The 26,796-nt window shown below is 39.9% G+C and overlaps 5 protein-coding genes and 1 long non-coding RNA gene across 10 annotated transcripts in view; 3 read left to right on the forward strand and 3 right to left on the reverse strand.

The window, feature by feature from the left end:
- The window catches only part of eps8l3b (EPS8 signaling adaptor L3b), a 10,544-nt gene extending 9,298 nt beyond the window's left edge, over window positions 1-1,246 (reverse strand). The window contains exon 1 of the mRNA XM_016681119.1: window positions 1,169-1,246. The gene's annotated coding sequence lies outside the window, so the exon portion shown is untranslated. The remainder of the gene's footprint in view (window positions 1-1,168) is intronic.
- On the forward strand, window positions 335-15,409 carry traf3ip3 (TRAF3 interacting protein 3). 3 transcript variants are annotated; one of them, XM_016681121.1, is made up of 15 exons: window positions 335-1,407; window positions 9,344-9,464; window positions 9,877-10,326; window positions 10,423-10,528; window positions 10,625-10,730; window positions 10,831-10,858; window positions 11,239-11,268; window positions 11,388-11,483; window positions 12,167-12,238; window positions 12,459-12,599; window positions 12,714-12,851; window positions 12,932-13,067; window positions 13,162-13,307; window positions 14,496-14,612; window positions 14,767-15,409. In XM_016681121.1, exons 3-15 carry the CDS (start codon window positions 9,910-9,912, stop codon window positions 14,965-14,967), a joined length of 1,734 nt encoding a protein of 577 aa, XP_016536607.1. In that variant the 5' UTR covers window positions 335-1,407; window positions 9,344-9,464; window positions 9,877-9,909; the 3' UTR covers window positions 14,968-15,409. The 3 variants fall into 3 exon arrangements, with proteins under 3 accessions (XP_016536607.1, XP_016536606.1, XP_007570976.1); XM_016681120.1 differs by lacking the exon at window positions 335-1,407 and adding an exon at window positions 7,832-7,930; XM_007570914.2 differs by lacking the exon at window positions 335-1,407 and having other exon boundaries at window positions 9,251-9,464.
- atp5pb (ATP synthase peripheral stalk-membrane subunit b) lies at window positions 1,579-7,617 on the reverse strand. Its single transcript, XM_007570907.2, has 7 exons — window positions 7,502-7,617; window positions 6,831-6,867; window positions 6,075-6,220; window positions 5,742-5,905; window positions 4,828-4,953; window positions 3,103-3,282; window positions 1,579-1,834 (listed from the first exon to the last, which is right to left on the reverse strand). Exons 1-7 carry the CDS (start codon window positions 7,527-7,529, stop codon window positions 1,757-1,759), a joined length of 759 nt encoding a protein of 252 aa, XP_007570969.1. The 5' UTR covers window positions 7,530-7,617; the 3' UTR covers window positions 1,579-1,756.
- Window positions 15,410-15,863: 454 nt separating the features above from the next.
- Window positions 15,864-22,355, forward strand: dnase1l1l (deoxyribonuclease I-like 1-like). The gene is made up of 8 exons (XM_016681122.1): window positions 15,864-18,319; window positions 18,403-18,491; window positions 18,567-18,653; window positions 18,742-18,863; window positions 19,957-20,069; window positions 20,210-20,367; window positions 21,776-21,872; window positions 21,950-22,355. The coding sequence occupies exons 1-8, from the start codon at window positions 18,173-18,175 to the stop codon at window positions 22,028-22,030; spliced, it is 894 nt and encodes a 297-aa protein (XP_016536608.1). The 5' UTR covers window positions 15,864-18,172; the 3' UTR covers window positions 22,031-22,355.
- Window positions 18,164-21,977, reverse strand: LOC103151069 (uncharacterized). Its single transcript, XR_477616.2, has 4 exons — window positions 21,890-21,977; window positions 21,224-21,359; window positions 18,381-18,448; window positions 18,164-18,252 (listed from the first exon to the last, which is right to left on the reverse strand). It is a non-coding gene; the product is annotated as an uncharacterized LOC103151069 (long non-coding RNA).
- On the forward strand, window positions 21,950-26,039 carry LOC103151068 (protein starmaker). Of its 3 annotated transcripts, none has more exons than XM_016681117.1 (7): window positions 21,950-22,026; window positions 22,607-22,646; window positions 22,747-24,378; window positions 24,458-24,524; window positions 24,617-24,842; window positions 25,565-25,684; window positions 25,765-26,039. In XM_016681117.1, exons 2-7 carry the CDS (start codon window positions 22,607-22,609, stop codon window positions 25,879-25,881), a joined length of 2,202 nt encoding a protein of 733 aa, XP_016536603.1. In that variant the 5' UTR covers window positions 21,950-22,026; the 3' UTR covers window positions 25,882-26,039. The 3 variants fall into 3 exon arrangements, with proteins under 3 accessions (XP_016536603.1, XP_007570973.1, XP_007570974.1); XM_007570911.2 differs by lacking the exon at window positions 21,950-22,026 and adding an exon at window positions 22,237-22,377; XM_007570912.2 differs by lacking the exon at window positions 21,950-22,026 and adding an exon at window positions 22,238-22,377 and having other exon boundaries at window positions 24,620-24,842.
- The last annotated feature ends 757 nt before the right edge of the window (window positions 26,040-26,796 follow it).

Raw genomic sequence — 26,796 nt, forward strand, 5'->3', positions numbered from 1 at the left:
TTAAGCTTTGGAGATTAATCTAGTCTCTTTCTGACTGTCTGGCTTTTCTTTCGTTTACATCTCGTACTTAAATGCTGTTGAAAAAGCTCAATCTGAGCTTTGGGTTATTCTTTTAGCTGACCTGAAAATGAAAGCTGCGGACTGTGGCAAGAAATTTAAAAGACTTCTTAATGACTTTCACCAGTTGAAAAAGTTCAATATAAATGTTTTTATGTCATTCAACTGTACAGAAAGAAGCTGGTCATACAAACACGACTCATTTTGCACTATTGTCTATGCCTATCTTCTTGTAGCCTTTTGACCCGTTTGAGGCGATTCTTCGTAGCCATTTTATCCTTTGTTGCAACTAGTTTACCGTTTTTACAGAGCTATGGGTATCTTTGTCGATTGTTTAAGTTTCAAAAGGTTTTATTTCAAAGCTATTTCTATAAATTCACACTAAGCAATGATTTAAAACAAAAGGGCCTTTATAGTTGGCTTACCCAGTTAACTTCAGCATTTGTTTTCCGTTTCTGATCTGACCAGAGCAGATTAACATTTCTTACAAATGTAATAATGCTGCTTTAGTTTCAATAAAGATCTTCAGGGAATTTTAATCGCCAATGTGAGCCTCTTCAGCAAAGAACTCAAAAGTGTTAGCTTTCTACAACCGAGCATTGATTATTATCTAAAACTGTCCTTGGTAACCTAAAAGAAGGCATGAAAATGAGATTCAGAGATTGTTGGCACTAACAGGGCAATGCTGAGTTAATCAGTTACAGAACCTGTGATAAATTCTGGGTTAAAATTAACAAAAAACTGAATAATAATCAAACTGTTCTCTAGATTTTTCCTCATGGCTGAAAGAACAGCGGTGCATCAGCTTTGTGATTTTGGCCGTTGTGTTCACTTCTGATTTACGCTTCAAGATGTTAATTTAAAGCTTTTTAGCTGATCATGTTTGACCAAAAAACCTAAACTTCCGCTCTGTATTTCAGCCCCAAATTTAACACATACCTCCTGGATTTTATGCAAGACACAAAGTAAGTTTCACTACTAACAGAAAGCCACTTTCTGTAAAAGCAAGCACATTTTCAATCTTAAAAAGAGGAACCAAAGCTGTCACCAGTAAAGGCTTATTTGTCCAACCTCTCCTCGTATAAAGCCCAGCAGATCGTTCAGGACTCACCTCCGCGTATCAGCTCCGCTCCGGAGTCATCGCTCCGGTCAAAATTAACTTCCCTCCGACACGTCTGATGGCAGAAAACATCTGATACTCAAGACCATCGCCTAGAAAACGTCCTGGACTTCCGCCTGTAAGCTCAAGGGTCAAAGTGCAACGTTCTTTCAGAAGTGACGGATCGAGAGAGGCGGCCTGATTTGCCACCTGAAGGACAGAAACGCTGTGACTCATTATGACTCCAAAGGGTAGGTGCAGCTTTATATAGCCTTCTTCAGACTTATCTAAGGTCTCAAGGATTGTTCTGCATTTATGCAACAAAGCAGCTCCAGAAGGTTCCTTTATGTCTGAATAGGTAATATAGCAAACAAATAAATGTTTGATCACAATATTGGACAGAACAAAAACCGAGCACACACTTTAGGTTGAATAAGAGAACCATTTATTTTACCGTCTGATGACGTGTAAATACTGTACACACCCATAATGTTGACATAGACAACTGTTGAAGAGAAATAGTTCACTTTGTAAAATAAACATAACGCCTCGTCTAGAAGCTTTTGAGCCGAGGGTCCGATTAGGCTTCATCAGGGAGGATTACGCCGCGGCTTTGGCCTGGGTGGTCTTAGCCAGCACTTTGAGATCTGCAATGCACTTGGCAATGCTCTCCTTCTCCTGGAAAAGGAAGAAAATAAAAGATAAGGACACGAAATATAAAAAACAATTTCCCCAGGCAACCTTCCCAAACAAACACACTGCTGCAGTCTTTTCCTCATTGTCCTGTAATAAACTTTAACATGCAGACCTTGAGATATACCAGGGTTTTATAAATAACAGGTTCCTAAAAATCTTACTTTTTTTAAGTTATTTTCCAGACTTCATGATTTCTTATTCAGCAGTTTGTACAACATTCAGGACACTTGAGAAGAACATTTACCCTGTTCCGTTTAATGATCTGCATGTTCAACAAACTGTAACAAAATGCTGAAGCTGGTTGTCTATTCTCAGAACAAAAGTTTCCTGGACTAAATGCAGATTATGTGAGGAAAAGTTTGTATTTGGTTAACCTATAGATTATAAAAACTAAAGAAAAAATCTTTTCACTGGCTTCAGATATTAAATTTCATATCTCTGTATTTTTATAAAATACTTTGGGGTCAATATTGTAAATATCCTGGGTTGACTTCCTGGTAAATAACTCAAAAAATAAAATAAAAAATTCAGTGAGTTGGACAAAAAATGTAAGTTATTATGCAGGAAGTTTAAGATTAAAAGAACATAATTTAAATATGATAACCCATATTACTGTCGTGAAATCACATTTTTATCAATTAGTTAATAAAATGAGTAATAAAATGTGGGACACTTTAATGTTTTGCCATAAAAATCTCTCACCTAAAGTTCAAAATCAATGAAACATCGTCTAATTGATCATCCTGTCAGTGATGGTGTTTTTCCCTCGCCATTGTTTAAAGACAGACCTCTGCAAAACTTGGCAAACTGGCAATTTTTAAATATCTCACACAAATTAATCATTGCTTAAATGATCAGAAAAACATTTGTGTATCACTCTCTGAGTTCCTATTGAGGCAGCAACATAAATATCAGTGTAAAATCTGTTTTTGATAAATAACCAAATAAAATCAACATGAACAATTTGTAGCATTTCAAAAACAAACATGTAAATATTTACTCAAAACAAAAAAAAAAAACAAAAAAAAGAACACAGCTGATTATGTTTTAATCCCATTATCTTGTAACAAAGTCAATACTTTAAATAAATGACAAGAACAGCTCAGCCATAAAGAGGCACTTATCTTTATTGCTCTAAATAATTTTCCGGCCATAAGTGGGGCTTCTCTGCACAACAGCAAAGCTCCAAGATCTCATTAAGCTTCGGCTTTTCCATCAACAAAAAAAAAAAAAAAAAGGGAAGGACTGACCTGCTGAGGAGTGATGCTGCTGATGACGTTCTTCTCCACCCAGTTGATCATATGTTCCTGCTGCAGGCGGCGGTTCAGGTGCTGAAGGGCAATCTGATAGTCCAGGCGCCTCTTTACCTCGTTGGTCACCATGTGTTGCCTCTCCCTGTAGTTGGTCTCCAACAGCATGGCCACGTTGTTCTGCAGCAGAAGAGGAGCAACAAAAGGCCAATATGTTGGGTCAGAACTTGGGTCACCGTGATGCAGAAATGTGACCTCACCATCTAGATGCAGCTTATAAATTGTTCATTTAATACACATACACATGCTTGAGTAAAAAAAAAAAAAAAATAAATTCAGAGCTCCTAAAACTACTGCACATTAATTTCTTTGGTCAGGCACATTAAAAATGTTGCTGCAGTTTTTATTTGTAACCAGAAGAGGTCAGTAAAACCTCCTTTTAATTCCTACAGCTCTCATTAAATCGTAAATACTATGGAGAAACATTTTATTCAAAATTAAATAAACACCGTTATCAATTAATAGTACATGTCCCCATGAAATAAGATCATAATAACTATTCCAAAAAAAAAATAGATACTTTTAATGGGGAGCTTATTTTGTCTCAAGGTTTTAGTTATGTCCAGACTTTTTTTTTTTTTTACTTATTTCAGGATTACTTAATGCATTTCATTTATTTCATAATGGTGTTTTATTCTGTGACATTTATTTTTTCAGCTACTTTACATTTTGTTTAGATGCCAATATGAAGGACACCGGAGAGCTCCAGGATGATTTGCTTTTCTCCCTGGGAGAATTTGTTTCCCCTGCGCTGCAGGCCTCGTTTCCCTTGTAAGCAGAGGATGTCTGCTGTTCATGTGCTCTTATTTTGAAACGTACACAACTCCTGAGGTCGCCATCGCTGCGACTGGGTTGATTTGAGCAAGTTAAGAAGAACATTTGATTAAACGGAGATGAGTTCTCCTGACAAAAAGTTATCCCACCTCTTTCATTGGCCTGTTATATCAGTTCAAGCTCTAATATCTCACGCAGACGAGCCCCACAAAGAAAACTGGGCCTCCTCATTTAAATAAAACACCTTCATGAAACAATGAAATGTATAAATCTTGAATAAATAAAACTGAGTGACAAAATAAACACCCTATTAAAAAGTTGCTTCTATTTTAGATTTTTTTTTTGTTTTGTTTCATGGAGACATTTGTTGATGGATTAATTATTTAACGATATTTGGGTATTTAATTTGTAATTAATTTCCATAAAATACGAGTGCGACAGTAGCTGCCCTTCCATTAACCATAAAACTTGGCAAATTAGAATTACGAAAATAAATCTGCTGAATGAAAACAGCAATATGGGGAAAAAAAACAAAAGCGTTTTCAATAACGTTTTTTGCACCTAGTGGTTTTTCAGCCATATCAAAATATGTACATTTCACTAAACTGCAGTGAAAGCATTTTTCCTGAATCACGCGAGTCATGTGATCACCAGCCAGACGTTACTACTGCTGGAAAAAAAAAAAAGCAAAGAAGACAGGAAGTGGTCTTCTTTTAGGAGGAGGATGGCATGGCATGTTTTTTTTAAAGAGTAAACAAACGTATTCACATTATTTAATGGAAATGCCACAATTAGGAAACTGTGTTTTTCAAACTTTAGTGGAAGAAGGACAACCTTTTGCTCACATTTGCAATGGAAACACAGCTAATGTCGTGAACCACAGGTGTTTACCCTCTTGGCGTCGAACAGCATCCCCCGTCCCTCAACTCTCCACTGTTCCTTCTTCTCATTCTCAATCGCCTCAGTCAGGAAGGATATGTGGGAGTCCTTCGCCGCCTGGGCCTTGGCCACTTTTTCCTGAGAGAAGAAAGATCAGAGAAATGATTTTCAAGTTTGACAGAGAAGAACATTAAGAACATTGTGAACCGATAGCAGTTTTCTGATTACTGATCTTTTAAAAAAGCCTAGCTTACCGATTCCGATTTTGGCCGGTACCATTTTTTTTGTCTGAAATGTTGCTCAATATATCAAGAAAGTTGCTGAACTGGCAACAATGGGGTGACTATTGTTAACTGTAAATGTGCAGATATGACCTGGTTGGCCGGTTTGCCAGTCAAACTTCTCTCACGGGAGAAAAGAAAAGCACAGTGGTTGATTTTTAGACCTTTGCAAAGGTTGAAAATATCGGTGGAGAAAATCGGCTTCACATATAAAAATCGGCCGATCACCGATCTCCCAAAATTAAGAAAATCAGCACCAATAAATTGGTGCACCTCCATTGTGAACTAAAGGTCTGACAGAACATACTAAAACAAAGCTGCTATGGGGAAAAAAACTGAACAGTTGGGGTCAAAGTCTTTAACAACTGGACCAAATACATTGCTAATAATACAACCCATCACCAACCAGTATATTCTCAGTCGATATAATCTCTGTACAGAAAATACTTTAGTGTGCTTTAAAAGAAACATCTGATTCGGAAGTCAATGAAATCATAAAAAGAAACTCTCTGAAACAACAACGGCACCAAACCCCCTCGACTGTAACTTATTGCATTATTGTAAATACAACCTGACATCAGTTTGCATCAGTATTACAAACACATATGGAATTACTTATTTGCAAAAAGTCAAATATGTAGGCACCTCATTTATACTGTCAATAAAAGCTGCAACAGTTGCACCATATTTCTTGACACCATAGACGATGATTGTGCCAATGCAGATGGCGTATATGGTCTCATGGTTGATGACGTAGAGTTCTTTGGAAAGCAAGTAGACGATAAGCCCAGTGCCTAGCATGTATGGTCCTGGAGAAAGACGAAAATACGTTTAACAAGTTAAACTAGTAGAACATCCAAGCTGCAGTTTTTGTGAAATAGTTTAGAAATTACTTTTTCTTCTTCACTGTATCCTTTTACAAGAGAAGGCAATGAAGTGACTTTAGAAAAGTTCAGATTGCGTAGCAACACCACTCACCTGTGACTCCGGTTTTTGGATATAGGAACTCGAAAAGCTCCTCTGGGATGAGGCCATGGCGGACTTTGCCTCCGTGGTCTGGTAAAGGAGGTACGGGGGCCAATCTCTGGGAGGATGTTTGGAGGGAGCGAGACGCCTGAACCAGACTGAGAGAGACAAAAGGATCAGTAACTTTAACAGATATTGCCTGCTTCATACTTATTGCAGCTACTGTATAACCTGCTTGTAACAGATCATCAGGTTATAAGATCCAAAAGCGTCTGTATTTTATTTTGCATGGCCAACAATTGGTGACAATTATCAACAACTTAACACCAGTTTCAGCATCCAACAGTGGAGCTGTGGCATTAGGTTGTTGCACATCAAAATTGCAACTAAAAAGCCATTTTAGAATAACCAATAAAACAAAAGTGAGACAAGAGAGCACAAATTAGAAACTGGAAGACAAGGTGCTGTTGACAGAACTCCAAGATTCAGATACTGAGATCAAACCGAAGCTCATTTGTGGGAGCAGCTTGACCACAAAATACAGAGTAACACACCATCAAATGAATTGATTTTGTCAGAAACGCCCCAGGAAACATGGGGTGAAATTTCTTCAGACTTACTTTGAAAAATTCATAGAATGAAGTCTGTTTGATTGTAATTGCTACTATTTTTTTAATCACCATATACATTCAAATCCAAATCTCTGTTTCTAGGATAATTGTTGAGGCAACACATAAAAGGTAAATATAAGTATTAAAAGATACAAACCCAGCTCCAATGAGGCCGCTGCTTCTCAGAGAGTTTGCTGCAAATAGAGGGACAAGGCGACTTAGAGCAACATCAGAACTAATGCCAACAGTGGTTTTACCCAAACAAAGACAATGCCGGTGTAAAATGTCATTAAATGGCATGATCACACAAAGGGAAGCCACTTGTAGTTTGTTTTTGTTTTTTTGTTTGTTTGTTTTTTGTTTTTGTTTTTTTGCACAACATACAACAGTGCAAGAAAAATATCTGATGAATTTCAAATGAAAAGGTTGTGAACAAATAGAAATAAGCTTTAAAGTCTGGAATGCTTAAACCAGAGACGTTAATAACATGACATTAGCAGACGTGCAGTTACCGTTAGCTAATGTAGCTTCAGATTATTACACCATAAGGAAATTAATGTGGACATTTAAAATAAGTATGCTGTCTACATTTACATTTCAGGGCAATTAAAACAATAAAGCATTCAATGAATTATCAACAATAACTTCAAATACACAAATATTATCTTCAACATTAGCATGTTAGCATCGGCCTATCTCATTCAGTGCGCGGCCTACAGTTTACCCTTCACATACAGTCATTTAAAATGTAATTTCTCTAACTGGAAAGTGTCCAAAAACAGATAACAATTCACGGACGTGACATTACAAAAGTTGCTCATCACAAACCTGAGAGAAAAACGAGTCTGGACAACATGTTTGAAGAGTGAAGTGCCAATTTGTACTTCACCGGGTTTCGGCCTCTCCGTGCCCTTCTGCAAAGCCACAAGGATGACAGAGACTCGGGAAACAACGCGAGACTACAGAGACAGCCTTGTTTATTTTTTCTAAAGGCACCAAACTCAGAAACCACCAGATGGCGGTATTCGCAAAGACACACTTTCAAGACTTTTTTTTGTTTTTTGTTTTTTTGAGAGAAGAAATTTTTTCAAATTTGCTTCAAAGTTCCGATGCAAAAATAAAGAGATCTACTCAGTATTAAACCACAGCGGTGGGAGCAAGGTCTGTGAACGTCAGACAAAATAGGCGCCATTGACACGAAGTTTTAAAACAAAACATTATTCTAGAAGAATAAATACACAAGAAACACGAAGTCAGGTAAGACTTGTTTAACGCCAAAAACTAGCACATATAAATTATGGACGCATTCATGTGTATTATGATGAAACCCTATAACAAACGTTTTATTTTCAGTGTAAAAAAAAAACAAGCTTATCATAATCTCACGATTTGCAGATAATTATTAATAATTAGTTACTTATGTTTTAATAAGTTGCATTTATTTTTGTTATCTGTCAGGAGCATCCACATTCATTTCAGAAGAAAAAAACATGTTGAACATTTTCAGTCACTGATTTCTATCTGTAACTCTAGGCCTGGATCTGTTAATTTACGGCTGTTTTATGCATTTATTCACTTCAGTGTAAATTTAATCGACATAAACAAGTCGATTAAATCAAAAATCAGTACTGCAAAATTAACATTGCTCAATAAAACAAGAAATATACACTCCAGTCATACAACTTTAATTCTGTTTTTTTTTTTATCAAGAGTTTGGTTGACAAATCTAACTTTGTTATAATTTTTTGACTTACACAGGGTCAAAATATAAAAAAAAACAGACACTGTTTACATGCAACAAAAGCAGGACAAAGTGCCGCATATGATACAAAAAAAACTGGAGGTAATAGGTAAGAAGTATAACAAAAAAAAATTAAACTTTAAAGGAAATAATAAGCCAGACAAACATGGATAAAAATGGCAAAATGTGCAGTGACATTAGTTTGAATGACTGAAAAGTAAACAAAATTGTGTTCATGATGATTCTGGAGCTGGAGATAAAAAGTCGGAAATCCCTGTGGGAGTCTTCGATCTAACACCACATACAATAAAAAGGAATAAAAATAATGAATAAAAATACATAAATAAAACTAAGCTGTACCGGTATTAGTACCTGCATGTAAGTTGAATTGTTTTGGGGTTTTTTGTTATGCTATTATGTCATATTAATATTTTAGATTTATATCATGATGTTTTATGTATTAGCATACTATATCTTAAAGTAGTATCCATGTATTACTACATTTTATATTATATACAATGCTACATAATACAGACATCTGTAGAGGAAAATCTGTGTATGAAACTTTGTCCTAAAGTTAACGTTAAAGTTGTGAATGTCAGATTGTCAGCCTGTAGTTGCCACAAATGGGGCAATAAGTTGACTATGTCATCACCAGTTCTCACCACACTTGACTAAAGCTTCAGCAATAAAAAAAAAACATGTCTGCTCACACAGCACTGCTCTCTGTCCAAATGGTGTGTTTTATCCCAGTTGGCTGGCCTGCATTGGAGCGAGTGGGGGGGTAGGGGGGGTCTGGCCTGTCTGGGTCTGTCTGTAATCTTGGGGCCCACCCGTGTGTGGCATCAGCGTGGTGCGAGTGGCTGCTGAGATAGAGGAACATATGACGCTGTGGTTCTCTTCACTTCCTGTAAAATTATGCTCAACAGAAACAGCTACATGTGAAACGCAGACAAAAACCCGGGCGCTGTCGGAGAGGAGAGGGAGAAAATGGACGACTTCTCGGCCTCGCTAGAAGAAGTTTCTTCAATGAATGGCCTGGCCTAAAAGGTGAGCCTCATCTTCACGCTTTTATGTTCATTCGGTGTTTTTTTTTCTTTCTTCTTCTTCTTCTTCTTTAAATTATCTTGCACCTGGACGGCTGTAATCAACTCTTGGCAGGGCCTGCAGGAGTCTCTTGTTGACAACTGTGGAAATAGATTTTAAAGAAGCTTTCTGAGTAGCATTTTTTTTAGAGAGAGAGATGCCTCTAAACTCGGCTCGTCATGCATGCTTCACAGAGAAAATGGGTCTAAGTTATTTAGGGTGTATGATGGCTTTCACTTTAAACGATGCCAGCAACAAAAAGCGTATAAATCTTCAGATTATAAAGCTTAGAATTTATAACTTTGACTTCACTGCTCTCCACCTGCTAAAGGTTTATTTTCTGTATGCCCTGTATCATGATGTAATTCCCCTGTAGCATCGGGGCGGCGTGAGAGTCCGAGGAGCTGCCATGGAACACCTGGACTTTGGGGTAACACGACACTTCCAAGAGAGAGAGTTTGACAGGAAAGTTGATTATCGAGCGGAGAGACGCGAGTATTTGCGAGGACGCAACAACGTGACTTTGTGCCGAAGTCCCACCAGAGAGCTCGACACGAGACAGATCAAGACGCAGCTAAAGCAGAAGAGGCAGTGGGAGTTCTTGAACCGGAGATCGCTGAGTCCGGAGCCACAGAGCTCAAAGTGCATCATCTGTTCCACGGACCTGTACTCGCTTTCAGAGTCACATCTGTACAGACTCTATAGATCAAGGAGCAAATCTGAGAAACCGCTCACAAAAACACAAAGGTTGTCCTCTGCAGATGGGCATCAAGAGATGATTCTAACGCCAGAGAGGGGAAGTGATTGTCTAAGCAACAACAAATGGGTAAATGTTTCTTCTTCAGGTTGTTTTAGACTCTTGTGCTCTTTCAGGCTAAATGTGCATATTTATGCTCTTCTCTCATCCATTCTTTTCCCTCAGGCTTTGCTGTGGTCAGAATCAACACCAGCAACGAAAGAGGAGAAAGGTCAGGCAAGGAAACAGACGTCTACCTCCGCCACAGAAACCAGCCAACACAGGAGAAAAAGTAAAACAAACAGGAGCATTTTTTTCCTTCAGTTTTCCAGCAGGCTGCGTCTGATCTGTTCCACCAAATAATATCTGGTTTTCCTCTTTCTTACAGCTCAGAACACAAGCACCAACACAGTGAATAAGACCGCAACGATTCACCAGAAATCATCTGCACAAACTGAAAAAAAGATACGAAAAGAGATCAGTGTGCAAACAGAGTGAGCTCGATTCGCATTTTCCATGAAATATAATCTTTTAATAACATATTATACGCAGGAGCATTCTGGGTCTTCAGTAATGAGATGTTTACCTTCGCAGGTCCGGGTTCGTCACGGTCAAAGAATCAGTAAGTTTCAAAACGCGACTGTTTACATGTTTGGTGAACGTTTGGTCATGTTTTCCTTACGTTTGTGTGAATTTGATGATGTTTGGGCATATTTAGCTGTTTGTAGTTTTATTTGTCAGGTACTTCCGTGTTTTTTTTGTTGTTTTTTTTGTATGTAAACATGATTGGTGCACGTTTGATTACATCTGTCGTGTTAGATTATGTTCTGTCACCCTCGGTGAATAGTTGGAGCCTGTTTAACACATGATTTGAAAATTTGGGATGATTTGGGGGTTAAAGGCCGACTTTACCTAGAATCTCCTCTCAGGTGTGAAGTAAAGTTTGTTTTTTCATTAAGTAGTTTGAATTGTTTTAAATATGTCTCCTCTCTGTCACAACAGGAAGTTCAGAGATTATCAGACTACTTGCAGGTAAACAAAACCACATCCTCAGCCGTTTATTTTTGCTTTCTTCATTTAAAGCAGATCTATGTAGACCAACAGGTTATTTGAATGTGCTCAGTGTGCATTTCTGTTTGCGCTCTAATCAGGAAGCCCTGTGGAGAGAGGAGACGGTGAAGAAGAAGCTGGCAGTCCTTACGGAGATTTCCACAAACCTCGTCAACTCATCAGACGTGCTGTGGACAGTAAGATGCTTTTTTCTGTTTCTGGGACCTCAGATCGGGTTATTCTTTCTCACACGGCCGTTTTGTTTTCGGTCCTTTTTGTCTTTCACGCTGAAATGTGTCAGTCTCGTACCGAGCAGCAGCAGCAGCAGCAGCAGCAGCAGCGTTTGGCGGCTGCGGAAGGCCTGTGCAGCTTGTGGTTTCAAACTTCCTGCTTCCGTTTTTCATCTATAGGACGAGCGCGAGTTGTCACTGTTACACAGGAAGGGTGTAGCTCTCTTTTACCGTTATAGGTGCAATGCAGGAGGATCCTGAGCTTTCTTCTGGCTCCTCTGGTTGCTCTGCATGAGAGGGAAATACTAAACCGTCTTCTTAAAAATTAGTTGAACAAGTTAAGTGAGCTAAGTTAAAAGGTATTGACATTTTAAACTAGACTCTAGCAAAGGTATGTTATCATTTTTGTGTCTTTCAGTGCAAGGGCACACCTATTTCGCTATGTGTGCATGTATATGTGTGTGTGTGTGTGTGTGTGTGTGTGTGTGTGTGTGTGTGTGTGTGTGTGTGTGTGTGTGTGTGTGTGCACCTGTTAGATGAGCCCATGAATCAACTTGCTTGCTGTCACAGCTGTTGCTGCACGAACCATTAATTTTACATCTGCTGGTTTAAAGCGTGACAGTCTCTCGTTTCCTCTCTAACCCACACAGTCTCGCTGCAGTGAGGATCTGCTGAGAAGCAAGATCAAGGTTCTGGAGGCGCAGCTGCAAGTCTGCCTGCAGGTAAGCAGCAGCAGCAGCAGCAGATGGAAACTGAAGCAGAAACCAAACAGGCTTTTTTTTTTTTTAAATCAAAAACAAAAACAAAAAGTCAGAGCTGGTTGTCTCTTCATGATTTCTGTGAAAAATTTCATTTTCTTGTTCTACACCGCTCAGATTTTCTTTTTTTTTTTCTTTTTCCATATTTTATGAGGTGTGACAATCTAGTGTTGTGTTCTTGCAGAAGTTTCCTAAAGATGGAGTGAAGAAGCTGATGCTGCAGATGGAGAAGCAGAGGGGAACGTATGAGGAGAAGGCCTTGGTTGCTCTGCAGAAAGCCACGCAGGAGAAAGCTGATGCTCTCTGCCAGGCTGAGACGCTGCAGGTGAAATTCACATCAAAGTTTACTTCCCCCCGCCCCAACTTTCACATTTCGCTGGACTTATTGGTCCATCAGCTCTGGAGCGGATTTGTTCAGGATGTTACGTTTTGTGCACAGGAAGCGCTCGTTACGGCGCAAGCAGAGGCACTGAGGTGGCAGAGCCTTTACAAAGAGCTGATGCTGAGCTCTGGACAGCTCAGGGAGAATCATCACCTCAGCAATGACCAGCTGCAGCAGCTGCACACTGAAGTCCAGGTATGGTGCACAAGGAGAGTTAAGAGATTTGAGTGCAAAAAATATATACAAATACAATCCTGGCTGTGTGTGCCGTGCAGCTGTCCAGAGCCAGAGAGGCCGAGCTGAGGGGTGAGGTGACATCACTGAGGCAGGAAAAGCAGGAGCTTCAGTACAACATCTGCCTCCTGGAGGAGGACAACCAGGCTTTAAGAGACGAGATCCAGAACCTTCGAGGTAAAAACGCTTCAGTCGTGTTTGCTCGGAGAAATTGTCCCAGCACTTTCGACAACCCGCAGACGCTTAGAAATCCTTCCTCTCTGTCCCAAAGACGGGGGCGACGAGGGCCAGAGCTTCTTCGTCCCGGAGCGTCTCGAGTCGGGCGACGTGGAACCAAAACCGACCGTCAGGAGGGACTCGCAGGTGGAAGAGGAGCTCCGACTCACTCAGGAGAAACTGCAGCTTAAAGAGAAGGAGGTAACCTTTGGACGAGTTCACACAGTTCATGTGCTGGTGGTTTCCGAAGCAACAGACAAGAAATAATACAGCCAAGCACTTTGCAAAAACAATTCCAGGGGTTTTACAAAAAAAACTTTGTGTCAATTTTACTTTACATTTATCGACATGGATGAATAATTCTCCGTCCATGGCACAACATCATCAGATCGTTACGGTAAACTAGAACTGGATGAAAGGTCTTGATCCCTCCCAGGTTGATTTGATGGGTCACTGCGCAGAAAAACACACAAGTTTCTTAAACTTAGATGCGGTGAAACTATATTTTATTGGACTCAGCAGCTCAACAATGTTAAGAAATGTTCAGTGATGACGAAGGAAAATAAAAAGAAATTTCTTTGGAAATTGGTTTCTGTGCTCAGATATCGAGTTTTTATTGCTTTGATAACTTTGCCTTTTAGCGACCCTTTTATTAAAAACCTTTTATTTACCCCCTTAAAAAATGTGAACAATTTCAAGCTGAGGCTCTTCAGCATTTGCACACAGCTTTCTCATTTTAAGAAATTCATCCCAAGCTACTGTCTTCAGCTTCATCTCTATATAAAATACAAATTCAGTGTAGTTTAAGCAATATGTCAAGATTTTTATCAGAAGGTTTTGCATTTTTGCCATTTGGCAAAGAAAGGCAGAAAGAGTTCATACAAAGATTTCATACAAATGGAGCTAAACATCTTGACCTAAACTATAGCTCCATCTTTTGGTGATTTCTTTCTACCAGAATAGCAGTGCAGGTGATTTGTTTATGTTCCAAGGGAAACTAGTTGTTTTGCGGCTTATCCAGGAGCATGAATTTTATCAGAAAAGAAGAAACAACACAAAAATCACCACAGGATTTCCTGTTCTGCTGCTTGTGGACATTCTGTATTGGAGCCACTCTCTGCCCACACTTTAGAGAAATCATTTTCCATCTGTATAGCAGGGGGAAAAAAAGTAAGTTTAAGTGTAAATGTACACCCAGCGCATCTTTAAGCAACAAAAATTTCCCAGGTTCCATTTTGGTAAAACATTTTACTAATAGAGTTAAAGCACATTTAGCAGATCTTCCTTTAGATATAATTCTGAAGTGTAAATGTGGTTCTGGTGGGCTGTGGCTAAATTTAGTCTGCATATGGTGTGTGTGTGTGTGTGTGTGTGTGTGTGTGTGTGCAGTGTGAGGAGCTGCAGACGGAGCTGCACGCCATGGAGCAGGAGTGTCAGTCCAGCCAGGCTCGACTGTCGCAGTGCAGAGACGAGCTCCGGCAGCTCAGCCACCGCCGCAGGAGACCGGTCAGTCCATCGTGTGTGTATATGTGTGTGTGTTTCTTCACAAAGCTCTTTGCAATTTTTTTTTCTCACAGGAGAAGCAGGAAGTCATTGTTCCCTCAGAGCAGAAACTGATTTTAATGTTTTTATGTGATGCTTTCCCCCTCTCTCTGTTCAGATGCTGTGCAGCTCTTGGTGGAGGATTTGTCTCTTCTTCCTCCTGCTCCTCGCTGTGGCAGGGGTTGCCATGTTGTGGTCATGGCATCCCCCTTTCAGGGAGCAAGTAGAGGTCCTGTGCGCAGACATAGAGACAAGAATAGAAGACTATCTCATGGAAATGGCCTCTCCTCAAAACTCCGGCTGTTTTAGGCCAATATGACAATGTGGAGTTTTAAAGTTGTTGTCGTTTTCTACCGTTGTAGATTTCGTTTTTAGTTTCAAAACTTTTAGTATGAATGCTTGTGGTTCGTGTGTTAGTTTTCAGACTTGGAACTCGGAGTTTGTTGCGATGTGTTGGAAATGCGGCGGGTGTAACTGTACGTTTGTGCAGAACGATAAAATGATTTTAAGTTGTTTACAGCTCACAACAAGGCATTTTCAGAAACTGTGAGTCTAAACGTCAGGTTTGTGCAAGAACAGGGATCATCTTTTGTACTGTAAAGGGACTGCGTAGCCAGAATTACAGCCTTAATTAAAAATAAATTCATTCATTTAAATATTTTTGTCATTAACAACGTGAAGAAAGGCTTTCCCCGTTGCTTTCCTTTTTCTCAAACCTAAAATCCTCCTGGATCTATTAAAGTAAAACTAAAACAATCAAATCAGTTGTTGTTGGTTTGTTTTTGGTTTTTGTGGTTATTCATTTGAATATTTGTTTGAAAGGCCATTAAAAGGAAAGAGGAACCACACAGCTGTAGAAGGTCTGCAGCAGATGAAGCAGAAATACATCATCACTTCTGCATGTCACCTTCAGGATATACAGCTTAAAACGGGGAAAAAATGGGTTTAAAGTGATCTTTTAATTTCCTGACATGTTTCTTCTGACTGTCAGTAATGTTAGCATTTTGTAGCAGACCAGCCAGAGGCCTGACTTGAGAATTAGGGTGATGGCCAGGAGGCTTTCCGACCTCAAAACCCTGGAGCTCTTCACCGTAAATCATCAAATACCAGTGAAAACATGAAGGCATGGCTGCTGTAATAAATATTTTTACTGAAGTTTTTTTTTTCATTTAGCAATCAGGAGAAAATAAATAATTATCTATATGTTTTAATAAAATGTAGATACAAGTTTTGTTTCTTTTATTGATGCTTTTTTTCCATATTTCCTTTCGGAAACAGACTTATTGGTTGAATCTCTTATTAAATCTAAATCTGCCAGGGTTGGGTTTGGATCATTTCAAGATTATTTTGAACTGTTTGCTCTTCCTGGAATAAAACAAAACTCTCCCTTCAATTGTAAGCCTGTAATTTTTGCTGAGTAATGTTTCAGTCACAGGGTTTCATCAGGTAAACTCACTCTAATGATTAAAATCTCTGATTGCTGCTGCTGGAGTTGAGGAAGTGGTTCTGAGTATCTGACCAATCACATCCAGACGCCGGAAGGAAAAAATGTACAAGAAACGATCAATCGTTCAGGGAAATCAAAACTTCTTGTAAGGGTGAAATAAACTGCCTCACTGCAGATTGTTTCGATCTGAATTTGTCTTAAGAGGAGAAATATTAACATTTTACATGATTAAATTCAATATATGCAGCACCTTGCAAATGTTTTCCTTCCCCATGGAGTGTTCTTTTGTTTTGTCCCGTTGCAAACGCAAACTTCCACGTACTTTATTGAGATTTTATGTGAAATTTAATTGTGGAGTTGAGCAAAAAGGATGCGAGATTTTCAAAGTTTCTAATAAATTAAAATGTAAAAAGTCTGACATATTCAGCAGCTTTTATTCTGACGCCCCTAAATAAACTGGATTTCAATCAAATTTCAGCAGCGACCAACGTAGACAATAGGGCCCATCTGTGTGTTTAAAAGTGTTTCTTACTGAAATGCCCAGAGAACAAAAATCTTGAAAACCAAGAAACACAGAGAGAAAGTTTTCTGCTTTAAACAAGCAGTGAGTCGACAACTTTGAGCGTCTCATCGAGCTTCCTCCGGTCTATCGCCGGAGAACAAGACATGGCCGCCCATCTAAAGTAACATGACAGCCAAGGAGGAAGAAGCCAAGAGGAACACCGTAACTCTGGAGGAGCTGCAGACATCCGCTGCTTATGAGAGAAAATCTCTTAGACAAATATTAGCCACAACGGAGGAGAACGACATTATTGAAAGCTTTTAGAAATCCCGTTTGCAGTTTACAAGAACAGCAAACAAACCCTCACACAAAAACGACAAAGATTGCAAAGAACATGAGATTTAAATGAAAACCAGTTTGTTTGTTTGTGGGGTTTTTTTGACATATTAGTTGATAGGGAAGACATGTCAGGTTGGTGGGATGGTCTAATTAGATAGATGCAAACATTTATCCAGCAAGAGTAGTTTGAGTTTGATTTGTGGAGTTGTTCATATCGCTACAGTCACACTTTATTTTCTAAAATGTAACTTCTCTTCAACTCGGTGCCCTCCTGTCATCTAACAACAGAAAAACAATATTTATGGCAACACCTTTTTGGTGATAACGATGTTCTGAATGTAAATACGGCAAGACCTTTTGAACATTATTAAATCACAGGAAAAGACCAAAAGAAAACCACAACACCACAGTGATACCACTGCCGTTACAACGTCCAAACGCTCCATTCAGGAAGATGCTGTTGTGTCAGTGAGATAAGAGAGACGGTGAACTGGTTTTTACTGGAACTGGCACACAGAGCAGATGAACAAAACCACACACACTTCTCTCTTTAAATGACGCCGATTTTGGTTTATGTTTCCGCTTTCTAAGGCTTGAAATAGGTAAGTGGGCGAATATTTCTGAGTGCTTCTAAATAATTGCTTAAATTGGGTTATCATCCTTCAGTTTGCTCACTAAAAACAAGAAATAAATTCAGTTTATTTATTTAACAGAACCATCTTCACTTATTATTCTTCACTGTTGTGTCTGTAGATTTTTTTTAATTACTCTTCTGGTTTATTTGGGATTTTTGTTTACTTCCCTCTGTTTAGGCAGCAGTAAAATCATCTTAAAACATGAAATGTATCTTCATTACCAGCTGTGGTTGCATTATGCTGCAGCTCTTTCCATGTCATCGTTCCTGAAGCTAAGAGGTATAGCCTCCAGCATCATCTGTTGTCTGATAACACTCAAACTTTAAACACAAAGCTCCTCTCCCATTGTTTATTGTGTTCTGGTTGTTTTAACTGTTCCAGACGAAGCTCCATTCTCAAAATCCACTGACGCAGCGCATCCACAGCGCACAGCCCCTCCCCATCTCTCACCACCAAATTCACCTGCATGTTGTCCAAACGCACCAGTGAGGAGATGGGCCCTTGAAGTCAGTCTGCTGGTGATCCTCCTCTCTGACGGTAAGCAGAGTCGCCGTGAAGCTCTGCAGCTTCGTTAACTCACAGAACGACTCACGTCTGAACGATGAGGACCGCCGGGCCGCTGCTGCTGCTTGTCGTCGGGTTGTGCGCGTTCAGCGTCGCGTCTTCTCTGAAAATCTGCGCCTTCAATGTTCAGAGTTTTGGTGAATCCAAGGCAAACAACAAGAGGGTGATGGGAGTTCTACTGAAGGTACTCTGCTGGGAGTTTGAAACAAACTACATGAGGAAAACCTGGTGTCTGACAGATCTACCTGTGTTCTTTTTGTCCTCAAGATCCTCTCTCGGTGCGACCTGAGCCTCATTCAGGAGGTCCGGGACTCTAAAGGGGAAGCAATACAAGCTCTGGTCAAGGATCTTAACAGGTACAAACTGGAAGATTAGATGTCTGAAGTGAGAAAGTCGGTATATTTATCATATCTTGATGTTGCCGTCATCAGATTCGACAAATCCAACTCCTATTCGTATGTGGAAAGTGAACGGCTGGGCAGGAAGAGCTACAAAGAGCAATACGTCTACATTTATAAGTAATTCGGCTAATTAGAAGTGAACCGGATCTGATTCTTAGGATTGGCTTTGGACCAGAAATGATCTCTCTTCTGTGATCATCTGCAGGAATAATATGCTAAAGGTCAAGGAGCGCTTCCAGCATCCTAAACTGGAGGGAGAGGGAACCAATGAGACGGACGTTTTCTCCAGAGAGCCTTTTGTCATCCGCGTTCACTCTCCCACCACGTGTAAGAAACACAGCAAAATAAGAGCCGATTAAAAAAAAAAAACTGTCAAGAAAACGTTTTTTGGCCCCTCACGGGTTTCTTCTGTTTTTGCTTTTTTGTCAAATTTAAAACACGTTCAGCATGTCAATGGGAACGACTGGTTTCATTGTAAAGCATCTTCTGAGAGTCCAGAAAAGCTCCATAAAAGTCTGATGTCGGCATTTCAGATCATTAAAATGTGTTATTGTCAGAGAAGGATAACCTGGGTTAACACAAAAGGAGTTTTCACATGTTGATTTCATTCATTAAAGGACAAAAAGCTTCCCAGGACAACCTGGCTTTATGTAAAACAGCTGGAAATGACCACATCTGATGCAAAAGTAATGCTATAGGTCACAGCAAGAATTACCTTATTACTACTGCAATATTTACTAATATTATTCACCAAGGCTTCATACTGAAAATGTCCTATATCTGAGCTTGAACAACCTGTCCAGTTCTCTCAGTTGGATTTACCAAACGTTGACCAAATCACTCCAACACCTTCATTTTGATTTTGTCTGTTTCGGAGCCAATCAGAGGTGAACCTGCTGGTGTGATTAGGAGCAAAACCTGCTGCAAAACCCAAATCAGCTTAACTCTAATCATTATTAAACAGTGCCTTGTGTTTGCTCAGGTTATCTTTGATATTAAGGTTTGTCTGATGAAATGAAGCCTAGTAATATGACATAAAGCAGCTGTACAAATATATCTGATGTATCCACTACCCGGTTTATCGCAGAGTTTACATAAATTCTGACTTTTTCCGAACCAGAACAGGACAAAAACAATTTGTTCAAGCCATGCAAACATCTTCTGGAATGATAAAAACAGTTTTCAGAAGGATGGACTCCTGCTAAGCACAGATGTTTCCTCGTAATCATCAGAGATGACTTGAGTTAGTCATCTAAAATGATGTTCGGATGAAAAGGCACATTCATTTAAGCAACATTCAAAATGAAACGACTTGTAGCTTCAAATATGTGGGGCCTTCTGAACATAAACATGCTCAGATCTTCTGATCTACTTCAGCAGATCTGAAGTAAATCATTTGCTAAATGCGTTTCTTTTCTAGTGGTGAAGGATTTTGTCCTTGTTGGGCAACACACATGTCCAAAGACAGCCATGCAGGAGATCGATGAGCTGTACAGTGTTGTCAAACAGATTCACAAGAAGTGGAAAACCGAGGTAGGTGAAACCTCGCCGTTATCATCAGCATCGGTCTTATCTCACTCGGTTCTGTTTTTAGCCAAAACGCCTTGATCCAAGCTGGTTTCCCTTCTCTATGCGTACACTTCATGAGTAATGCCTCGCTTCCTCTTTTCCAGAATGTGATCATCCTGGGGGACCTGAACGCAGGCTGCAGCTACGTCACCGCTAAAGGGTGGAAGGCTGTGCGCCTCAGGAACGACCCCGGATTTCACTGGCTAATTGGAGACCAGCAGGACACGACGGTCAGAGAGAAGACTCGGTGCGCCTACGACAGGTCAGGCCGAGTCACACACATCTTTAAGCGGTTCTGTCACTAGAGATGGCTGCACCACTGCGGGCATGCGTGAAGAATCTCATCATTTCAGTTTCATCAGTAATCAGTCTGAAGAGTGGCTTCCTCTTCAGCGGTGATCTCGAATTGCACACTTCGCAACTATAAAAAGATAAAACCAAACTATGACATCAAAGATCTGACCTTTCCAAAAGGTCAATCTCTCTCTTTCTCAGCTTAAGGTAGGGGCTATAAATATATCCAATCATAACAGCGGTCTCAGCAGCGTTTGCTTGGGTGCAATATGTGGTATTGTATTTTAGGAGACGTGTGTTTTAATGCTCTAAATTTAAATAACTCTTTCGGTCAGCTTCACTCACGTTGATGCTCAAGTTTAGATTTAATTTAACAAATTAAATTCACAAACGCTGATGGGAAAAGAAAAGAGTAAGGAAAGATGTGGTTTGATCAAAATCAGTATCATCACTTGAGGGACTGATTTGTATGAACCTTTACTAGTTTCTCACATTTATTTTAATAATTAAAAATTTTTATATCTTCTTATTTCTGGCCTTCTAAATATCTGCGTCAAATGTAAGAGCTAAATTTAACTTTTACCTTATGCATTGTTGCATAGAGAGTGGGGGGTGTTTTATTTTTGTAGGGGTTTTTTTTCTCACTCAAAAGTAGAATATACAATTGTCCACAAATTGGACATTTTAATTGGTTGTGCATTCTAAATAGATATATCCATGCAAGCAGAAATGTATATCAGCATCACCAATATTCCCTTTTTTTTATGTTCAACTCCCAGAGAACATTTGGAAAAGAGAAAAAGTCAGTCAGCAATTCATTTTACCGGGAAGTGAGAATCAGGGCAGAATACGTGTTCAACCTCGGTCCTCACTCCAGCTGTTGGACCTGGATGTCTGGTGGTTCCTCTCTCTTGAGTCCAGAACCAGGTGGTAACATCAGGAATTGTTCCCACTGACAGTCTAGGCAAAACAAAACAAATTGTGCAAGAACTTTAGAGAACATTAGATGGGAAACAGAACGCTACACTGGATAAAAACATTACCAGTGTAGTCAGACTCAGTGTCACGTGATTAGACACTGATTACAAAAAAAAAAAAAACACATTACGTGACATATTACACAATGAAAGCAAAAAAAAAAAGTGTATGTTTTTATGATTTTTGTGACAAATGGTTTAAAATCACCAACTAATGTATTTCTGGTTTGAAGCAGCTGTGCTAATTCATTTATCATCTGTGGAATAAAACAATAAATTAGTCCCATTAAAGTCATAATGAAGGCCCTCTGAAACAGTCTTGGTCAGAGGGAGAGGTGCGCATGTTTCCATTTTTCTTTTTCTGATGGTCAATGTTGCCCTTTTTTCCCCCCCACTCAGGATCATTGTTCACGGCCGGGAGATTATTTCTGGCGTAGTTCCTGGTTCAGCTCAAGCGTTTAACTTTAAGGAAAACTTCCATCTTACCGAGCAAGAGGTAAACATGAGAAATACCTGATTTTAGTTCATCTCTGCATGTGGTGTGATAATATTTGTGTCACTTTGTCCCTTCAGGCTCTTGAGGTGAGCGACCATTTTCCTGTCGAAGTTGATCTGAGGCCGACTCACCGCCACCTCCTGAGGAGCGAGCTGTAGGTCGCAGCACGTCGCCTCTAACGACACTTATTTTTAACTTATGTTTTCTTGTTTTTAATAATAAATGAATAAAGCAGTCAAGAGAAACAGTTTTGGTGCTTTTCGTCTCGCTCCTCGTCACAGCGGCGCCAGCGAACAGCGTTTCTGCACGAAGCGTTTTCGTCTGCTGGAGTTTGTGTTGTGCTTCTGAAACCAAACCCACATCAAAGCTGACATCATTTCATGAGCTCATGAAGGTGCGCTAGAGCAGCAAGAGACAAACACAAACAGCTCGGGTCTTAAGATTTTGCTTTTCAGAGAAGGCAAAAAAAAATATATAAAAATTTCTTCCGTCTTCATCTTTTATGGTGAGTTCATTTTAGTTGCTTTTCAGCAACATATTTCAGCGGATGAGTGTGAATTTATGCTCGATCTGTTCGACAGGAAGTCACTTGCAGCCAAAGCAGAGGAGTTACTTTGAGCTGTCTTTGTTTTTTGTTTTTTTGGGGGGGGTTTTAGAGCCAGTCTGACTGTTACAACAGATTTAAATTAGTGTTCATATGAATCCTGCTTTAACATTGATTTGTGTTTGTTAAGATGGAGGGCTTTGCTGATCTTCTTACTGATGCATTTTCAGGTAAAAAAAAAACAAAAAAAAAACAACATAACAAAACATTAGCAATATTATTATTTTCATGTTGTAGGATTTCACTGATGATTTCTTTTCCTGATTGCAGAGGGTTCAGTTCCCTCGTTCTCCACAGGAGATTTGGACTTTGAGAGTTTATGCTTTGATGAGAAGAGCGAGAAAGAACAAGACGAAAACCCAACGACAGAGAACGACGAGGCTCGGCTTCAGGAAGCATCTGCAGAAGGTGCAGCTTTGCTGGAGGGCCCCACTGCAGACGCACTGAACTCAGATGAGAACGCTTACAAAGAGCAGAGTGATGAGGAAAATGATGAAGAGGGGCTTAACGGGGTCCGTTTTAGCAGTGAAACCCCAGAGGACGATGAATGCCCAAGCTCCGGCGGAGAAGAAGAACGGAGCGATTTCTGCTCTGCAAGAGATGAAGAGGAGGAGGCTGAAAGCCCAGAGGAAGAAGACGATACGCTGAAGTTGATTTATAAAACAGTGGATGGGATCCTGGAGGATGAAGACTCTGAGATCCTGGAAGATGCTGATGAGCTTCAAGTTCTGCAAGAAGATGCGCACAGTGATGAAGAGGAGGACGCATGTAGAAACGAGAACATTGCAGAAAGCCCCGAGAGCGAGGGGGAACAACAAGTCGAACAGGACTCCTCCGAATCCGACTATGAAGGCGTGAAAACTGAAGAAAAGGAAAATCCCGGCACTGTCGATACAGCAGATTCTGGTTTGGAGTTCTCCTGCATGTCTCTCCAGAATCTGCAGGATCTCATCTCTGAAGTGGATGGTGAGGTTTACGAAGAGAAAATGTCAGACTTCACCGGCGACGAGCACCAGGAGGCAGGTGAGAGCTTTGCAGATTACCCCTCAGACTTTTCCTCTGGTGAATACGGCAGAAATGCTGCACGGAGCGCCTCGCCTCGTCCAAGGGAGGAAGAAGGCCCGGAGAGAGCCGTGACCGAAAGCGTGTGGAGCCACGGGTCTGCGGAGGCGGGTTCTGGGAAGGAGGAAGAGTTCCTGTTCAGCAGAGACATAGAAGTAAATGTTGAGAAGATGATGATGAGCCTGTATGAAGCAGCTGGAGATGAAGCTGAAAGGAAAGCAGAGCATTTGTTGAGAGGGACGAGCTTTGATGATGAAGAGAAAACAAGTGAGAGCGACTCCTACAGCTCCAGTGATGATGAAGAGCCGCCGAGAAGATCCAGTGATGTATTTTCACATAAGTCCAGAACCCGACTCCTTGAAGACGACACAAACCTGGAGGACATTAAATCTCTTGGTGCCAGCTGCTCTGATGACCGCAGCTTTGGGCGTGACAGATGCGATCCAGCTGAGTTCCTCAGCTCAGAGTTAGGTGCGTTAGAAACCAAAACCTTTCTGTATGAATTCTTCATGGGCCAAGAGGACACAGATGGGACAGAATCACCTAATTCAGGCAGAAATCAGTGTCCGGATCAAGATGTCAACAGCTACTCTGTGGTGCAGAAGAAAGACTCGATACCAGCAAGTCCGTTCGTCCAGGGATCCATCGACGACAGCTTCTTCTTCGACAGTGAACCCAATGACTTCACCGATGACGGACAGCAGCAGCAGGAGGAGGAGGAGGAGGAGGAGGAAGAAGAAGACGAGTACGAAGAGAGGAGAAACTTTGAACAGATGAAGCAGAGAATCGAAGCTTTCAAAAAATTTTACGACAACAGCGATTACGAGAACGGGCGAGAAGGTCAGTGTCCACAACGCAGAATCAGTCTTTCCTCGTGTGATAAACAGCTGATCGGTTTCCAAATGTCTGTGTTTTTCAGAGAGGCAGATAAAAGTCCAGTTTTGTGAAGACCCCTTATCTCAAGTGAATTATTATGAAACTGACAGGTGGGTAAAATTCAGTCAGTGCTAAAGTGTACTGTAAAGCAAAGCGTGGCAGATGAAACAAAAACGGTTCATGCTTGATTTTTGCTTCTCAACAGTGACAGAGACTCGATCAGCAGCTCCTCAGACGGGGAGGAAGACCGGAGCTCTGAAGAACAATCTGATGACAAAGAGGAAGATCTGAATCCTGCAGAACATTCTGAAGATAAGGAGGAAGATCTGAATCCTGCAGAACTATCTGATGACAAGGAAGAGGACCTGAACTCTGGGGATCAATTTGAAGATGAGGAAGAAGACTCGAGCTCTTCAGAACAATCTGATGTAAGAAGATCTTAATTCACTTACACGGCACACCACAGAAGCACAGAGCAAACAACGCCTTGCAAAATCATTCATTGACCTTGAACTGCTTCATTTTACCCTTTACAACCACAAACTTAGATTTAAGTGGGATTTAGTATGAAATGGAATTAAATCTATATTTATTTCAAACATGTAAAATGTCAGAGCAAAAAAAAAAGCAAATAAGAAGAAAACAAACAAAAAAGACCCCATAATTATCAAACATAAAAAACAAAACTTTTATATCCAGTTCCCCCAACTGTCTCACTCAAAAATATCCCATGTGCAAATGTACATATCCAATTTCTACATGATGTCACAATTTCTACTCTTTCAAAATGAAATCTGTTCAATTAATTTACTATTGTGCAGTAATGCTATCTACAGTCTCCTGTAATATAGCCATAGAGATGCATTCATCTTTAGCAGAACAACCCAAAGCAAAACATTTTTCTATCCTATTCTATTCTATAAAATCCACTGTATATAAACAAGACATCTCATACATCTAGTCATGTTTAATCTGCAGTGCTGCATTAATCAGCAGTATGCTAGCAGATTCACAATGTGTCCTTAAAATTCTGTCATTCTTTCACTTTTCAGGTTTACTACTCAGCCCCACATATTTACTTTCTGGCTGTAATGTAGCAAGGTCACATTGGGTGATAAATATATAACTGGATTGATTTGTCTGTACCTAGGAACCACAGGAGCCTGAAGAAGACCAGGACATAAAATCTGTGTTTGATCTCCCAATCATTCAGCAGCATCAGAGCCCTGCAGACGTCGTTGACACACAAACCTGCACAGCAACACGCAGGGTGTGTTTTTACTCAAGGTCTTTACCCAAAGTGTTTCCTTTTTAGATTATTTTCTAAGTGACTGTCCTCTGCTCTCCCAGTCTTTCAGCACACTGAAGATGATCGTGACGCTGGTAGTGCTGACGGCGACGGGGCTGATGATGTTCAGCCTGACCACAGACCAGCCCGACTGGCTCACACAGTTTCTCTTCTTTTAGAGCTGCAGCTCATTTTGGTTATAAAGGATGAAGAAAAAAAAGCTCTGTACACATATGCATTTCTACCTTTAATACTATTTTTTTGTTTACAATGGAGATCTTTACTTTGAAAATATATAAATGTAAAATACAACTAAAAAAAAAAGTTTTTTAATGAATTTTGTGGTAATGATTTTGTGAATTAAAATGTTGAAATGTTAACCAAATTTATGAATCTCATTTACTGAGCTTAACATTTTAAACCAAATACAAATATGATTCAAAAGCACAAAACAAACCAGGCTTTCTGGTTGAGGGGCGGTGTCCTGCAACGTTTTTATACATGCTTGTGCCAACAGACCTCATTTAAAAGACTGAATTACTCTTTGGCATGTCAGGAAGACTGGCAAAAAATACAAATTTCTCTTGTTAAATAACAATAAAAAGGAAGTTAATCTTACATAACACAAGCATCTCTGTGGTTGCCAGCCACACATTGAGCAAACAGGGGCAAAGAAAAGCTCACTAATCAAACCTTTCTACCTGAAGGCAATGTAGCCACACCTATTGCTTCTGGCACTGCACTGCATTCTTGTGTGAGAATAATCTGACTAAACCAAACACTGAATGAAAAGGTTTTCTTTATGTGCAGCATAAAATTGTGAAGGTAGATTTAAAATGTAATAATTACAAAATAAATTTAAAAAATAGGCATAGGTGATAAACTATATTACAAAATAAATAAATAAAAAATAGGCTACATGCCATAGGTGATAAACTATAGCCAAAGTTAGATTGAAAGCTTTTACAGAAAAGTAAAAGCCTGTCCTATTGGTACAATCATAATTTTACATATAATACTGTATTTATGGCCTTACAGTATTACCTCTTAAAAATATTCAGTCAAACCGCCTCTCTGGTTTTACCGTATAAAGG

This window comes from Poecilia formosa, unplaced genomic scaffold, assembly GCF_000485575.1.
Source record: "Poecilia formosa unplaced genomic scaffold, Poecilia_formosa-5.1.2 Scaffold270, whole genome shotgun sequence".
NCBI lineage: Eukaryota > Metazoa > Chordata > Actinopteri > Cyprinodontiformes > Poeciliidae > Poecilia > Poecilia formosa.

Excerpts from the sequence above, each read along its gene's own strand:
- atp5pb (XM_007570907.2), bottom strand. The coding sequence starts at position 7,529 with ATGTTGTCCAGACTCGTTTTTCTCTCAG. Across the intron at positions 6,868-7,501 it reads CAGACTCGTTTTTCTCTCAG|CAAACTCTCTGAGAAGCAGC; the intron begins GTTTGTGATGAG and ends CTCTATTTGCAG. Across the intron at positions 3,283-4,827 it reads TGCTGTTCGACGCCAAGAGG|AACAACGTGGCCATGCTGTT; the intron begins GTAAACACCTGT and ends CTTCTGCTGCAG.
- traf3ip3 (XM_016681121.1), top strand. The coding sequence starts at position 9,910 with ATGGAACACCTGGACTTTGGGGTAACACGACACTTCCAAGAGAGAGAG. Across the intron at positions 11,269-11,387 it reads GATTATCAGACTACTTGCAG|GAAGCCCTGTGGAGAGAGGA; the intron begins GTAAACAAAACC and ends CGCTCTAATCAG. Across the intron at positions 11,484-12,166 it reads CATCAGACGTGCTGTGGACA|TCTCGCTGCAGTGAGGATCT; the intron begins GTAAGATGCTTT and ends TAACCCACACAG.
- dnase1l1l (XM_016681122.1), top strand. The coding sequence starts at position 18,173 with ATGAGGACCGCCGGGCCGCTGCTGCTGCTTGTCGTCGGGTTGTGCGCG. Across the intron at positions 20,070-20,209 it reads ACAAGAAGTGGAAAACCGAG|AATGTGATCATCCTGGGGGA; the intron begins GTAGGTGAAACC and ends CCTCTTTTCCAG. Across the intron at positions 21,873-21,949 it reads TCCATCTTACCGAGCAAGAG|GCTCTTGAGGTGAGCGACCA; the intron begins GTAAACATGAGA and ends TTGTCCCTTCAG.
- LOC103151068 (XM_007570911.2), top strand. Across the intron at positions 24,379-24,457 it reads TTACGAGAACGGGCGAGAAG|AGAGGCAGATAAAAGTCCAG; the intron begins GTCAGTGTCCAC and ends TGTGTTTTTCAG. Across the intron at positions 25,685-25,764 it reads CCTGCACAGCAACACGCAGG|TCTTTCAGCACACTGAAGAT; the intron begins GTGTGTTTTTAC and ends CTGCTCTCCCAG.